General features: G+C 43.4%; 1 protein-coding gene across 6 annotated transcripts in view; it reads left to right on the forward strand.

The window, feature by feature from the left end:
• The first annotated feature begins 3,534 nt into the window (after window positions 1–3,534).
• The window catches only part of scaper (S-phase cyclin A-associated protein in the ER), a 316,829-nt gene continuing 304,517 nt past the window's right edge, over window positions 3,535–15,846 (forward strand). For 2 of the 6 annotated variants that reach the window (XM_087982090.1, XM_087982091.1), the window contains exon 1: window positions 3,535–3,948. In XM_087982090.1, coding sequence (XP_087838216.1) covers window positions 3,715–3,948 — 234 coding nt within the window. In that variant the 5' untranslated portion in view covers window positions 3,535–3,714. The remainder of the gene's footprint in view (window positions 3,949–15,846) is intronic. The other 4 variants (XM_087982088.1, XM_087982089.1, XM_043680384.2 and 1 more) reach the window with 4 other exon arrangements.

Raw genomic sequence — 15,846 nt, forward strand, 5'->3', positions numbered from 1 at the left:
TTTCTCTTTTCTAATCTTTCTCTCTTGGTGTTTCTTCCCAGCCTCAGTGGCCCCTGTGGTGGTGTCTGGCCCGGTCTGTTGATAGCACATGATGGTGTCTCAGCCCGGTCTCACAACAGCATATGTCTCTCGGCAGGTCATGGCGGTGTTTCGGCATGCAAGTGGGTCCTGCAAGGCATGTTGTGGAGGCACCACGGTGAGGTTGGGGAGGCAGCAGCTTCAGCAGCAACGATGGCATTGCAGCCCAATACAAGCAGAGTGAGCAGTGAGGGAGGTCCACCGATATCTGCAGCAGTGGGGTCGAGTACAGGAAGCTGAGATCTTAATTCCTTTATTTGTCTGGTTTAGGACTTTAGTATTAACTAGTATTTTATTTCTTGTATTTTCAACTTATTCTATGAAGGTAATGCCAACTTTTTAACTCTGTTCTCTTACTACTTTGTACTTACGTTTTTTGTACCTAGCTACCTTTGTACCTAAGCTGGCACTGTGCGTGGCAACATTATACATTTTTCGCCATATTCCTGTACTTCTGTACTTGAGTACACATAACAATAAAATCTAAATGTACTATTCAACCTGGATCATACATGTATATGAAGACATCATCTCCTTCAATATCATTCATTTCTAACAAATGTATAAATGTTTGGACAATGTTGAAATTAATGAGGTATGGATACTGAACTAGCTTTATTTCAATTTTCACTCACTTGACTTCCAAATTTCTTTACAGAAAGGGCCCTTCACAGGAGAGAAGCAGATAGTTAACTGTATAATTTATGTCCCACTAACAAGTTATTTTTGAGTTAACTCCCAATGTTAGTTGTCATATTATTGGTGAGAAATTTAAAATACTTATGTTATAATTGTAGTCTTAATTAATTTTGTTTTTTTTTTCAGCTGTGACCAGGCCTTTTGTAAACATTGAATCCACATTGCAACCATTTGAAGTTCAACTCTGAGAACATAATTCAAACATGTTCCTTACAAGTCTTTGGTAGGAGCAAGAAAAAGCAGACCTGCCAAAGCTTTGTACTATTTTTATGCCCTTTTCTGTGTTGTGTGTTTGTTTATCTATGTTTATTTGTGGGCTACATCCACCATTAGTACTTTAACACAGTTTATTGCATTGAGAAATCCACATCATCAATGTTGAATAAAGTAAAGATTTACAAGGATGTAACTAGAATGGGAAGGTTTGGGCTATAGGGAGAGGCTGAATAGGCTAGGGCTTTTCTTCCTGAAGCATCAGAGTCTGACGAGTGACTGGATGACAGTTTATAAAATCATGAGGGTCATGGATATGGTGAATAGCCAAGGTCATCTTCCTATAGTGCGGGAGTCCAAAACTGAAGGACAAAGGTTTAAGGTGAGAAGGGAAAGATTTAAAAGGATCTGAAGGGCAACTTTTCATGCAAAGAGTGGTGTATGTATGGTACAAGCTGCCATAAGAAGTGATAAAGGCATGTACAACTACAATATTTAAAAGGAGTCTGATGAGTATATAAATAGGAAGGGTTTAGAAGGATATAGGCCAAATGCTGGCAAATGGGACTAGGTCAGATCGGCGTGGGTGAGTTGGACGAAATGTTTCCGTGCTGTATGACTTTATGACTCTATAAAGAAGTTAAAAACAAAAATCAGTGGTTGTGTTTCAACAATTTCTAGATTGCAACACTTTTATTTCATTCATCATTCAATTTATTGATATAACCTATAAATTTTAACCAATTTGGAAGTATTGAAGATGTTTAACATAGAACAATTATGGCACAGAAAGAGACTACTTGGTCCATCATGTCTGTTCAGCTCACAGCCACTTTCCTGCAATCATCTATAGCACTACAGACTATGTAGTTTGAGGTGCATGTGCAGAGAGCTTTTAAATAGGTTGAGAGTTTCTGCTTCTATTACCCTTTCTAGTACCCTATTGCTCGCTGCTTGAAAAATATTTCCTCATCGCTCCTCTAATGTTTCTACGAATCACTTTAAATCTATGCTCCCTAAAAATAGCATCAATAGCCCTCAAATCAATCTAAAAAATATTTGTCAGTATCATAGGAGCGGCATGGTGGCTCAGTGGTTAGCACTGCTACCTTACAGCACCAGGGACCCAGGTTTGATTCCCACCTCGTGTGACTCTGTGGAGTTTGCACATTCTCCCTATGTCTGCGTGGTTTCCTCCGGGTACTCCAGTTTCCTACAGTCCAAAGATGTGCACATCAGGTGAATTGGCCATGCTAAATTTCCCATAGTATTAGGTGCATTAGTCAGGGGTAAATGTAGGGTAGGAGAATATGTTTGGGTGATTTACTCTTCAGAGGGTCGATGTTGAGTTTATGGGCTGAATGGTCTGTTTCCACACTGTAGGGAATCTAATCTAATTGATGTGCAGGTTGGGTGAATTGGCTATGATAAATTGCCCATAGTGTTCAGAAATGTGTAGGTTAGGTATATTAGTCAGGGGTAAATATGGGATAATAAGATAAGGGAATGGGTTTGGGTGGGTTACTCTTTGGAGGGTCGGTGTGTACTTGTTGGGCCCGAGGGCCTGTTTCTACACTGTGGGGATTCTATGATTAATATCTGCACAACAGCAAAGTTTATATGCGTACTAGTAGCTACAAAGCATGATGTGCTGAAATATAGTCTTGATAATGATAACTTTTACATGGAAATAATGCCTCCATTTCACCCTGGTGTGGTGCATTCCATGGTTAAAAGATGGGCCTTGAATATTGTGTACAATTCTGGGCTTTACACATCTTAAAGAATGTTTATGTTTTAGATTTCTAGCATCTGCAGTACTTTGTTTTATTTTATTGCTCCAGTGTTGTTTTGCCCTTGTGAGGAAAGGTTATTGACACAAAGACAGAAATTGCTCGAGAAACTTGACACGTCTGACAGCATCTGTGCAGAGAAAACGATATTAAGCTTCAACTTCTGTTCTGAAAAAAGGGTCACTGGACTTGAAACAGTAACTCTTGTTCTCTCTCCACAGATGTTGCAAGACCTGCTGAGTTTCTGCAGTGATTTCTGTTTCAGAGCTTCATCATTTGGAGTTTTTTGTTTTAAGTGAAAAATCACACAACACCAGGTTATAGTCCAACAGATTTATTTGGAAGCACGAGCTTTTGGAGCGCTGCTCCTTTATCAGGTGGTTGTGTCTTTTCTTTATTTTATTGTTGCATTGTGAATTTGCCCTTGGAAAAGAAAAGCTATTGACACGCTATGGTTTCTACACTTCGCACCTTATCATCTCGCTCCACCTCATCCTTTTCCCGCCTCCAGTTCGAATGAGAGTTCCCTGGCGGCTGACGGGAAGGCGTGCCCGCCACGACCAATCAGAGAGCAGATTCAGCCGCTAGGGGCATTACCATCCCGCAACGCTGCAACCGAACTTGCTGCGCGCCTTAAGCCCCGCCCGATGGCAGTGGGCGGGACACGTCTTCAGAGATAAGCAGGGGTTATGCTCCGCATTCTAAAATATTATTGGTTTATGTCGCTGTCGATTAGAGAGAGATAGCACTTCCGGTGCAGCTTGGTTGCGCTCCTGTCAGTGAGGCGCCCGCTATTCTGTTGTTATCGACCGAGGCGGTTTTCTCTGTCTCCGCCGAGGAACGTTCGTTCCCACCGCAAAAAATTTAATACCCATCAATAAAAAGAAATCGATGTGATCTATTTGAAAGCGGGGAGGCAGGGGAGGGGGAAATGTCCAAAGAGTCGAGGAGCAGGCGAAGGGAGTTTGCGCCGGCCTTTTTGGGCGGCGGCGATAGTCGCGAGCGGAGCGGGCAACGGCAGCCTGGAGCCGGCGTCGAGTCCCGGGACAGGCCGGGGCCAAAGATGGGGCCTGCCGGCGACGAGCGGGAACGATCGGGCAGCGGCAGCTCGGGATCCTCGTACGGGGGCAAAGGCAAGAGCCCGGCAGGGAGCGGCAGTTCCAAGGTGCGGGGGGGAGGGGAGGAGGGATGGAAGGGGCGAGGGGTACCGTTGCGTTGCTGTACTTTTGCCGGATCGGCGACCCTCCTCCGTCTCGGTGACCGTGGGAATCAATGCTGATGCTTACTACTCATCACCCTTTCTGCTGAATCCACCCTTTCGCGGAGAAACAATAGGAATGCCCCCCAACAAAAAAGACATGTATGTCCATCTAGTCTCATTCTACCAGATGAGTAGACTCAGAGAAACCATACAAGGAACAGGAGAATCGACGTTTCGGGCATAAGCCCTTCTTCAGGAACCTATCGCATTTCCAACGCCCCTCCCCCAAGTCCCTCCTCCCTACCTTTTATCTCAGCCTGCATGGCACACCCTCCTCATTCCTGAAGAAGGGCTTATGCCCGAAACGTCGATTCTCCTGTTCCCTGGATGCTGCCTGACCTGCTGCGCTTTTCCAGCAACACATTTTCAGCTCTGATCTCCAGCATCTGCAGTCCTCACTTTCTCCTCAGAGAAACCATAGGTCTCACCTGCTGCGCTTTTCCAGCAACACATTTTCAGCTCTGATCTCCAGCATCTGCAGTCCTCACTTTCTCCTCAGAGAAACCATAGGTCTCACCTGCTTCCCGACTCAGGCGACTGACTGTGTGGAGTTTGCACATTCTCCCCGTGTCTGCGTGGGTTTCCTCCGGGTGCTCCGGTTTCCTCCCACAGTCACAAAGATGTGCGGGTCAGGTGAATTGGCCACGCTAAAATTGCCTGTAGTGTTAGGTTAAAGGGGTAAATGTAGGGGTATGGGTGGGTTGCGCTTCGGCGGGTCAGTGTGGACTTGTTGGGCCGAAGGGCCTGTTTCCACACTGTAAGTAATCTAATCTAATCATGTATAATATCGACCTTGAACACGTTAATTAGCAAATAGCTCAAAAGAGACCATTCAGCCCATCGTACCTATGCTGCATCGTTGGGAGAACATCACTACATGTTCCTACTATTTTATTCTTAGCCCTATAGTTCCCCATTCTCATCATTTCAAAAGGCGAATGTTTATTTTATCAACTTTCACCACATTAGCAGCTAACCCCCTTCAGCTCCCAACAGATCTCCTCTTCACTTGATGTGGAGGTGCCGATGTTGGACTCGGGTGGACAAAGTTGAAAAATCTCTCAATACCAGGTAATAGTCCAACAGGTTTATTTGAAAGCACGGGCTTTTGGAGTGCTTCTCCTTCAACAGGTAGCTAGTGGGCAGAATACATAGGGCACAGTATTTCTAAGTAAAAGATCAAGGTGTCATACAACTGATGCAATGTATTAGACAAACTTAGATGGCTGTTAAGTCTTTAATCACTAAGAGTAAGGATGCAGGTTTTGATTGATTAGTATGTAACTCTCAGAATTTCTTTCACGTCAACTGCCCTGAGATAACTTAAGATTTTATCAGTATATTAAGTGTTATCTCAGCTCAGATAATGCAGTAAAGGTGCGAGGTTAAGCTCTGTCTGTATCCCAACCTGGAGTCTCTTAAGTGATTAAAGACTTTACAGCCATCTAGATTTGGTACATTGCATCAGTTGTATGACTTTTTGATCTTTTTTACTTTTAAATTCTGTGTCCCCTGTATCCTGCCCCACTAGATACCTGACGAAGGAGCAGTGCTGTGAAAGTTTGTACTTTCAAATAAAACTGTTGGTATGTAACCTGGTGTTGTGATTTTTAATCTTCTCCACTTTAGTTCACTTGTCAATTATATTAAAACATGGTTTTAGACCTACTTTCTTGCAGTAGTAATTAGTCTTTGCTTACTGTATTAGAATATTTTATCATCTTGAAAACTGCTATTAGGCCACGTAAATTCATCCATTCCCAAGAAAACATTCCTAATTTTTCCAGTTTCTCAATTGAAAGTCTTTACCCTTGATAATGTTTTGGTCATCGTCCCTGCAGTGTTGTCTCCAAAATATTCCAGTTAAAATCTCACCAGTGATGTTGAAAATCCAAGATTGGTTTCTTCATGTTCATTTCCCCTGTTTATAACTCCAAGTAACTGATCTTGTTTTCAATTTACCAATTGCTGTGTCACATTTAAAGATGTATGCATCTCTTTGGTCATTGATACTTTTCACAATTGTGCCATTTCTTGCATACTACTTTTCTGTATTGGCTGTCCCTCTTCATCTGTCCACCAAAAATTTGTGTTGTGTTTCTACTCATTTAATCTAGCTTATGTTGTATTGAAGCCTAGAATTATACTAATCAGTAGCTAAAGTTTTACCAAGTTTCATAATTTTTTTAATGTTACTGTCTACACAGAAACCTGAATTGTTTCTAAATTTGCACAGAGCATTGGACTGGAAACTGTACTTTGGGTGGCCTGCAGAAGTGTTCCCTAATCTAAAAATATTCATTCACCATCACCACTATGTTTCATGTCATTTTCTGTTAATTCCACCTCTGAACAAGCCATATGTATGGCACTTTGCAACCTGAGGTTGTTGATGAGTTATAATCAACTAAGAGAAAGTCAGGTCTGCAGATGATGGAGATCAGAGTGAAAAAGTGTGGTGCTGGAAAAGCACAGCTGGTCAGGTAGCATCCGAGGAGCAGGAGAGTCGACGTTTCGAGCATAAGCTGTTCATCAGGAATGTGGGGGGTGTAAGGTAACTGGCATTGCAATCAGTAGATGAAGGTGGGGCGTGATGGTGAAAGGTCAGAATAGAGGTTGGAGCAGATAGGTGGGAAGGAAGATGGACAGGTAGGACAGTTCAAGAGAGCAGTGTCGATTTGGAGGATTGGGTCTGGGATAAGGTGGAGGGAGGGGAGGTCAGGAAACTGGTGAAATCGACATTGATGCAATGTGGTTAGAGGGTCCGAAGGTGGAAGATGAGATGTTCTTCCTCCAAGCATGGGTGGCTAGAATTTGGAGGTAGAGTTATCATCACCAGTCTTTATCAGATAATGCACAACTTGATGGTAAATAATGAAATACCTTTGGTATAAAAAAAACGTAAATAACATCTTCTTTAATCTCACAACATTGCAAAGAAGCAGCAAAGTATTTTTGAAGTGTAAGGCATGTTATAATGTAGCAAATGTGATAGTCAATTTACGCATAGCAAGCCCCATAAATATCAGTATGGCAATAGCCAGATGATTAGCTTCATTTTATTTGATGCTCATTCGTAGGAATGTGGAGGTCACTGGCTGGATCAGTATTTATTGCACATCCCCAGTTTCTCCTGAGAAGTTGATGGCGAGCTGCCTTCTTAAAATGCTGCAGTCCATGCTCTGTAGGCAAATCCACAATCTCATTGTGGAGTGGAATTTCCAGGATTTTGATATAGTAACACTGAAAGGTTGGAGATATATTTATAAGTCAGGTTGGTGAATAGTCATTAGTGAAGCCTTTGACAAGGTTTTGGCTGGTAGACTAATTAATTAAGCTAGATCATATGGGATTCAGGGTGAGCTTGCCAACTGGATACAAATTTGGCTTAACGATAGGAGACATGAGAATACAGGTCGTTCTGCTATAACGAGACAGTTGTGTTCCTCTCCAACTTTTGCTATAGAAAATAGTGTGATGGAAAACCACAATTGTAAATTGTACTGTAAAAAAATTGCTAATGGAAAATTGCTAGCCCTGTTAAGTAGAAAGTTCACGTTTTCCAAATAACATCCACAATTTGTCAGTCGCATTAACGCTAATTTGCACTGACGAAACATGGTTTATAGCAGAATGACCTGTATAGAAAGCATGGTAAGTAAGTTTGTGGATGACACCAAAATTGGTGTATTATGAACAGTAGAGAAAGTTTTGTAAGATTACAAAGAGATCTTGATCAGTTGGGTCAATGGGCTCAAGAGTGGCAATGGAATTTAATTTGATAAATGTGAACTGCTTTTAGAAAATCAAACAAAAGCAACACATACACTTAAAAGTGGGGCCTTGGGTGGTGATGTAGAATAGAGAGACTGAAGGGTTGAGGGGTATAATTCTTTAAAGTTTGCAACACAGGGTGGTTAAGGCATTGCGCATACTTGCCTTCATTGCTCAGACCTTTTGAGTATTGGAGTTGGGATGTAATGTTGAGCTAAGACAGGACATTGGTGAAGCCTTTTCTGGAGGACTGTGTACAGTTCTGGTCTCCCTGTTATAGGAAGAATATTATTAACCTGGAGAGGGTTCAAAAGATTTACCAGGATATTGCCAGGAATGGAGAATTTGAGTTATAAGGATAGGCTGGGTAGGCTGAGAAATTTTCCACTGGAGTGTAGGAGATTGAGAGAGAACCTTGTAGAGGTTTATAAAATCATGAGGGATATGGAGAAGGTGAATGGCAGATGTCTTTTCCCTGCAGTAGGATATTTCAAGACTCGGGGGCACATTTTTAACGTGAGAGGCGAGAGATTTGAAAAAGACATGAGGCATCTTTTTTACACAGTGGTTCGTGTGTGGAATGAACTTCCAGGTGATAATGAAAGACACTTCGATAAGTACATGAATAAGGATATGGGCCAAACGCAAGGCAGGTGGGAGTAATTTAATTTGGGATTATGGTCGACCTGGACTGGTTGGACCAAAAGATCTGTTTTCTTACTATCTGACTTTCTGACTCTATGTTGGTGGCTTGGATAGGCACTTGCAACATGCTGGTGTTCTATGTATCTGCTGCCTTTCCTTCTAGATTATAGTGGTCATGGTTTCTAAGGTGCTGTCTAAGGAACTTTAGAGAATTTTTGCAGTGCATTTTGTAAATAGATAGAGCACTGTGTGCTAAGTGCAGTGGAAGGAATGAATATTTATGGAGCCAATCAAGCAGACTGTTTTGTCTTGGCTGTGAAACTTCTTGAGTGTTTTGGAACTGCCATCATTCATTAAAGTGGCGACTATTTCATTATACTCCTGGCTTGTTCCTTTTCGACAGTAGACAGGTTTTGGGACGCCTGTTACTAGCTGTGCAATTCCTGGCCTCTGACCTGTTCTTGTAGCCGCGGTTCTTGTATGACACGCCCACATCAGTTTCTGGTCAATGATAAATGCCAGGATGTTGAAAGTGAGAGATTCACTGATGGTAATGCCATTGAATGTCAAAATCATTACTCATTACTTGGCTCTTGTGTGAAATGAATTTACCTGTCATTTGTCTGCCAAAACCTGTATGTTATTCAGATCTTGCTGAATTTGTCCATGCTTTATATCTAAGGAGATGTATTGTAGATCCAGAGTAACCTGTTCTTCTACATTGGTATTTTGATCAAGTGACTGGTCTTCAAGTTCCAATCTTCATGGTGAAGATTGATGGTCAATTCCATGCGCACCAATATAGCCCAGTTGAGTTGCCCAATCAGCATAGATTTAATTGTATTTTTCAAAGCCTCCATAGCTCTGCTCAACATGGTATCTCTAGCCTCATCCAGATATTGATCAAATCTCATATCTGTGTCTCTCTTACACTTCCATTCTCTAATCCTTTTGCATCATTTTGATGACAAAACCTTTCACCATTACGCATTAGTTGTCTGGATAGGTTGATGGAAAAATCCGCTTTTGTTTCTTTGTTCCTCATTTAAAAAATACTGCATATAAAGTTTGTGCGAAGATTTGTAGCTCGGGTGCTCGTTGATGTGGTTCTGTTCGCCGAGCTGGAAGTTTTTGTTGCAAACGTTTCGTCCCCTGGCTCGGCGACACCATCAGTGCTTGGGAGCCTCCTGCGAAGCGCTTCTTTGATGTTTCCTACAGTGTTTATAGTGGTCTGTCCCTGCCGCTTCCGGTTAGACAACCGGAAGTGGCAGGGACAGACCACTATAAACACCGGAGGAAACATCAAAGAAGCGCTTCGCAGGAGGCTCCCAAGCACTGATGATGTCGCCTAGCCAGGGGACGAAACATTTGCAACAAAAACTTCCAGCTCGGCGAACAGAACCACAACATTACTGCATATAATTCTGGCCACCCTTCTTTCAGAAGGATTTTGTTAAACCTGAAAGGGTGCAGAAAAGATTTACAAGGATGTTGCCAGAACTGGAGTGTTTGGGTTATTGGGTGAGGCTGAATAGGCTGAGGCTTTTTTCTCTGGAGCGTCGGAAGATGAGGGGTGACCTTATAGAGGTTTATAAAAGCATGAGCATGGATAGGGTGAATAGCCAAGGTCTTTTTTTCTAGGGTGGGTGAGTCTAAAACTAAGGGATATTGGTTGAGGGTGAGAGCGAAAGATTTGAAAGGAGCTGAGGGGTAATATTTTCACGCAGAGTGTGAAGCATGAATGGAATGAGCTGCTAGAGAAAGTGGTGGAGACAGATACAATTACAACATTTAAAAGGTATCTGGAAGGGTATATGAGTCGGAAGGTTACAGTGGGATATGGGCCACATGCTGGATCACATGTGACTCTATCAGATTGGGATATCTGGTCAGTGCGGACAAGTTGGACTGAAGGGCTGTATGACTCTCTGTGAAAAATTCTATTGAAAGTTTTCTGTATTGTTGGTTGGGTTTCAGATTTATGCTATTTCCTAGTGAAGTTCTTTTTATCATTTTATTATCTCACTATGTTGTAAAAATGCACGTTGTCACCTACATGATTGAATGCATCAGCAGTGTTCATTAGGTAGAGGTTTGATAGGCTGTAATTATGTGACTGACAGTAATCATGAGGCCTGGACCAGTAATCCAGGAATGAAAGTTTAAATTCCACTGTGCCTGTGTGTGAATTTTAATGAAATTCCAGTCTAAGGTAATACTCCAGTATGGTACTGGGGGTGTTGCTTACAGATACTAACTTTCAGATGAGATGTTATTTGGAGGTACCCTTATCAACAAGTGATTTGAATAATGTATTATGATAGATGCAACGTTATGTTAATAATCTCTCTGAGATGTGGTGGTTCTGCAGTTCAGTACATCCATTATTCTTTTCAGACACCCTTCATTATGTAACCTGGTGATGTCTACAGTCAGGACTCACAGACTAATAAAGGAGATTTAGATTTTTAAATATTTGTTCATGGGATATGGATGTTGCAAGACTTGGCCAGGCTTTATTATCATACCTAATGTTCCAGAGGACAGTTAACTGTCAACCACATAATTATGGGTCCAGAGTCACACTTAGGCCAGATCAGATAACGATGGCAGATTTCCTTCCCTAAAGGGCATTAATGACCCAGAAGAGGATTTACAACAATTGAAGTTGGTTGTATGATTGCCATTCGGCTAGCTTTCTATTTTATTTCAACATCTGCCATGGTGGAATTCAAATCCATTCCACCAGAATATTAGCCTGTGATCAAGTGACATTAATTCTATTCTCCACCTCCCCTGATATGATAAACCTCTGGTTCCGATGGCAGCGTTAGCCTGGTAAGTCCCTTCTCCGATGCATCAATGCAAAGTCTAGGTTAACACTTGAGTGCATTATTCCAGTAATGCAGGGAAGTGGTGTAGAATTTTAGCTCATACTATTTTCTGAAGAGTAGAGGTTGTTGTCTGCAGTTCTCCAAAAACAGACGTCACTAAATCAGACTACATGTTCATTATCGCATTGTTGTTCATGGAACTTTGCTGTGAGCAAACTAATGTTATCTATCTTACCACCGTGACTACACTTCAAATGTATCCCCGTGCCTGCAGTAAAGTTTGGGATATCCCAGAGTCGTGAAAGGTGGTTTGTGAAATGAAGCAAAAACAATGCAGTAAGGAATGCCCTTGGTGTTGAGTGCAGTGCAGTACTTGATGTGCAGTGTTTGGTGTCTCATTTGCAAAATGATAACCCTCAGTTTGACTGCAAACCTAAATAAAATTAATTTGCTTAGCAGTTGACAAATAAATAATGCAAAAGTCTGCTGTGAAAAAAGCTCCTGATCCACAGATAATAGAGAACAGGATGGAATGATGTATTTAAGTTTTGCTCAAGGAGCTTCCTCAGCAGATCAATGTCAAAATTTGTTCATTGATAACATTGGCAGAGTCATTGGATTGTTTAGGAGAAAGTGAGGACTGCAGATGCTGGACATCAGAGTTTGGTGCTGGAAAATGAGCCTCATACCTGATGAAGGGCTTATGTCTGAAATGTTGATTCTCCTGCTTCTCAGATGCTGCCTGACCTGCTGTGCTTTTCCAGCACCACACTCTTGACTCATTGGATTGTTTAAAGAGGTGTTGCTGGAAAAACGCAGCAGGTCAGGCAGCATCAAAGGAGCAGGAGAATCGACGTTTCGGGCATAAGCCCTTCTTCAGGAATGAGGAGGGTGTGCCAAGCAGGCTAAGATAAAAGGTAGGGAGGAGGGACTTGGGGTAGGGGTGTTGGGAATACGATAGGTGGAAGGAGGTTAAGGTGAGGGTGATAGGCCGGAGAGGGGGTGGGGGCGGAGAGGTGGGGAAGAAGATTGCAGGTCAAGAAGGCGGTGCTGAGTCTGAGGGTTGGGACTGAGAAAAGGTGGGGGGGAGGGAAATGAGAAAGCTGGAGAAATCTGCATTCATCCCTTGTGGTTGGAGGGTTCCTAGCAGAAGATGAAACGCTCTTCCTCCAAGCTATGGTCTGGCGATGGAGGAGGCCAAGGACCTGCATGTCCTTGGCAGAGTGGGAGGGGGAGTTAAAGTGTTCAGCCACGGGGCGGTTGGATTGGTTGGTGCCGATGTCCCAGAGGCGTTCTCTGAAACGTTCCGCAAGTAGGCGGCCTGTCTCCCCAATGTAGAGGAGGCCACATCGGGTGGAGCGGATGCAGTAAATGATGTGTGTGGAGGTGCAGGTGAATTTCTGACGGATATGGAAGGATCCCTTGGGGCCTTGGAGGGAAGTGAGGGGGGAGGTGTGGGTGCAAGTTTTGCATTTCTTGCGGTTGCCGGGGAATGTGCCGGAGGTGGAGTTTGGGTTGGTGGGGGGTGTGGATCTGACTAGGGACTCGCGGAGGGAGTGGTCTTTCTGGAACGCTGATAGGGGTGGGGAGGGAAATATATCCTTGGTGGTGGGGTCTGTTTGGAGGTGGCGGAAATGACGAAGGATGATACGATGTATATGGAGGTTGGTGGGGTGGTAGGTGAGGACCAGTGCGTCTCTGTCCTGGTGGTGATTGGAGGGGCGGGGTTCAAGGGAGGAGGAGCAGGAATTGGAGGAGATGCGGTGGAAAGCATCGTCAACCACGTCTGAGGGGAAATTGCGGTCTTTGAAGAAGGAGGCCATCTGGGTTGTTCGGTATTGGAATTGGTCCTTCTGGGAGCAGATGCGGCGAAGGCGAAGGAATTGGGAATATGGGATGGCGTTTTTACAGGGGGCAGGGTGGGAGGAGGTGTAATCTAGGTAGCTGTGGGAGTCAGTCCGTCAACACGGACGTTTATTATAAACCGACTGCCGCATCTGCTCCCAGAAGGACCAATTCCAATACCGAACAACCCAGATGGCCTCCTTCTTCAAAGATCGCAATTTCCCCTCAGATGTGGTTGACGATGCTTTCCACCGCAGCTCCTCCACTTCCCGCTCCTCCGCCTTTGAACCCCACCCCTCCAATCGCCACCAGGTTAGAACCCCACTGGTCCTCACCTAGCACCCCACCAACCTCCAGATACATTGTATCTTCCTTTGTCATTTCTGCCACCTCCAAACAGACCCCACCACCAAGGATATATTTCCCTCCCCACTCCGATCAACGTTCCAGAAAGACCACTCCCTCTGCAACTCCCTAGTCAGATCCACATCCCCCACCAACCCAACCTCCACTCCCGGCACCTTCCCCTGCAACCGCAAGAAATGCAAAACTTGCGCCCACACCTCCCCCCTTACTTCCCTCCAAGGCCCCAAGGGATCCTTCCATATCCGTCAGAAATTCACCTGCACCTCCACACACATCATTTACTGCATCCGCTCCACCCGATGTGGCCTCCTCTACATTGGGGAGACAGGCCGCCTACTTGCGGAACGTTTCAGAGAACACCTCTGGGACACCCGCACCAACCAACCCAACCGCCCCGTGGCTGAACACTTTAACTCCCCCTCCCACTCCACCAAGGACATGCAGGTCCTTGGCCTCCTCCATCGCCAGACCATAGCAACACGATGCCTGGAGGAAGAGCGCCTCATCTTCCGCCTAGGAACCCTCCAACCACAAGGGATGAATGCAGATTTCTCCAGCTTTCTCATTTACCCTCCCCCCACCTTTTCTCAGTCCCAACCCTCAGACTCAGCACCGCCTTCTTGACCTGCAATCTTCTTCCCCACCTCTCCATCCCCACCCCTTCTCCGGCCTATCACCCTCATCTTAACCTTCTTCCACCTATCGCATTCCCAACGCCCCTCCCCCAAGTGCCTCCTCCCTACCTTTTATCTTAGCCTGCTTGGCACACCCTCCTCATTCCCGAAGAAGGGCTTATGCCTGAAACGTCGATTCTCCTGTTCCTTTGATGTTGCCTGACCTGCTGCGCTTTTCCAGCAACACATTTTTAAGCTCTGATCTCCAGCATCTGAAGTCCTCACTTTCTCCTCATTGGATTGTTTGTTTTGCAATGAGGTATCTGAAGTGGTATTTAATTTATTGAGGATTGGTTTCTTATGGAGTTGTGCTTTATAAAAGCTGGTGATAAAGTTAGAGCAAAACACAGGAACTGCATAACCTTAGCATGAAATCAAAACTTAACCTGGTGTGATACATAAGGTTGGCCTTTTGACACACATTGATAGAGGTTAGCCAACAATGAGATAATAGAGGGAGATGAGGTGGGTAAATGATTGTAAAACTGATGAAACAGGTGGAGAATACTAAAATCACTAAATATAGCAGCAATTATTAATCTGATTCACTTTGTTAGGAGGAAGAACGAGCAGGTGGAAACAAATAGTGTAGAAATAGAAAATTAGAGTGAAGATTTCTTTCTATTGTCCTCTGGGATATACAAAATTTTACATTTTAGTTTATTTTTCATAATTTTGACGGTTTGGGCGCCTCTTCTTGCTTGTCAACTGTACTGTCTGTCTAATTGTCTGTGGCCTACAAGTCTTTCGATCTTCTGTTGTATCAGTCCAGCTTGAATATGAACCTTAAACAGTGCTTTGAGCTGCTATTCTCTCGACCTGGATGTTCCACTGTGTAAACTGGTACTGCCTCAACACGGAAAACGGAAAATGCTGGAGATCACAGTGGGTCAGGCAGCATTCATGGAGCGAAAGCAAACTAAAGTTTCGCATTTAGATGACTGCACTATTTGCCATACAGAAAAATAACAAAATCTTTTGTCAGATGTTGGTGGACAAGCAGAATTGCTGCCTTTCTGTGGATTCTTCTGAAGCTCTGACAACACTTGGAGTTCAATATTGTTACAGCATGGTGAATTCGTACTGAAGGATAGTTTGTGAGTTGATGATGAAGCTTTTTAAGCTCATTCTTTTTGATATTTTATTAGAGGAATGGCTTCACAAATTAGCCAAGAACCAAATCCTTTACTGCAGAATTGTACGTTACCTTCATAAATTTTCTTTGTCTTGTTGACTTCAAAAAAATTTAGTCAGAATTCAAACTTCTAAACATTTTTTTATAGACTATCAGAATCTGTCTTGCAGCCGGCCTGGTATTATTTTATAATTTTGATTTGTACTGGTTTCTAACATTACAGGAGAATGCAACTGAGTCATCTTGGGGAGTTAGAATAATTAACCAATTGCCCATATGTACAAGAAAGTGTAAAATTTGTTTGTGATTACCCTTGATAAAATTCAGTATAGTTTATTCAGGAATATTACCATCATTGGATGATTTCTGAAAGAGAGGAACATTGCTGGAATAATTCCCTTCTGCAGTGACTGTTTTGGTGATCACCATATCTGCAGAGCAGTTACCCAAGATGCTCACAGGGCTGAAGGTCACATTGTCTGTGTAGCTTTCCAGAACGTCTGTTTGTATCATTAGTACGAAGCAGTTG

This window comes from Chiloscyllium plagiosum, unplaced genomic scaffold (genome assembly GCF_037043375.1).
Source record: "Chiloscyllium plagiosum isolate Xiang-an unplaced genomic scaffold, Cpla_swu_hap1 HiC_scaffold_42, whole genome shotgun sequence".
Taxonomy (NCBI): Eukaryota; Metazoa; Chordata; class Chondrichthyes; order Orectolobiformes; family Hemiscylliidae; genus Chiloscyllium; species Chiloscyllium plagiosum.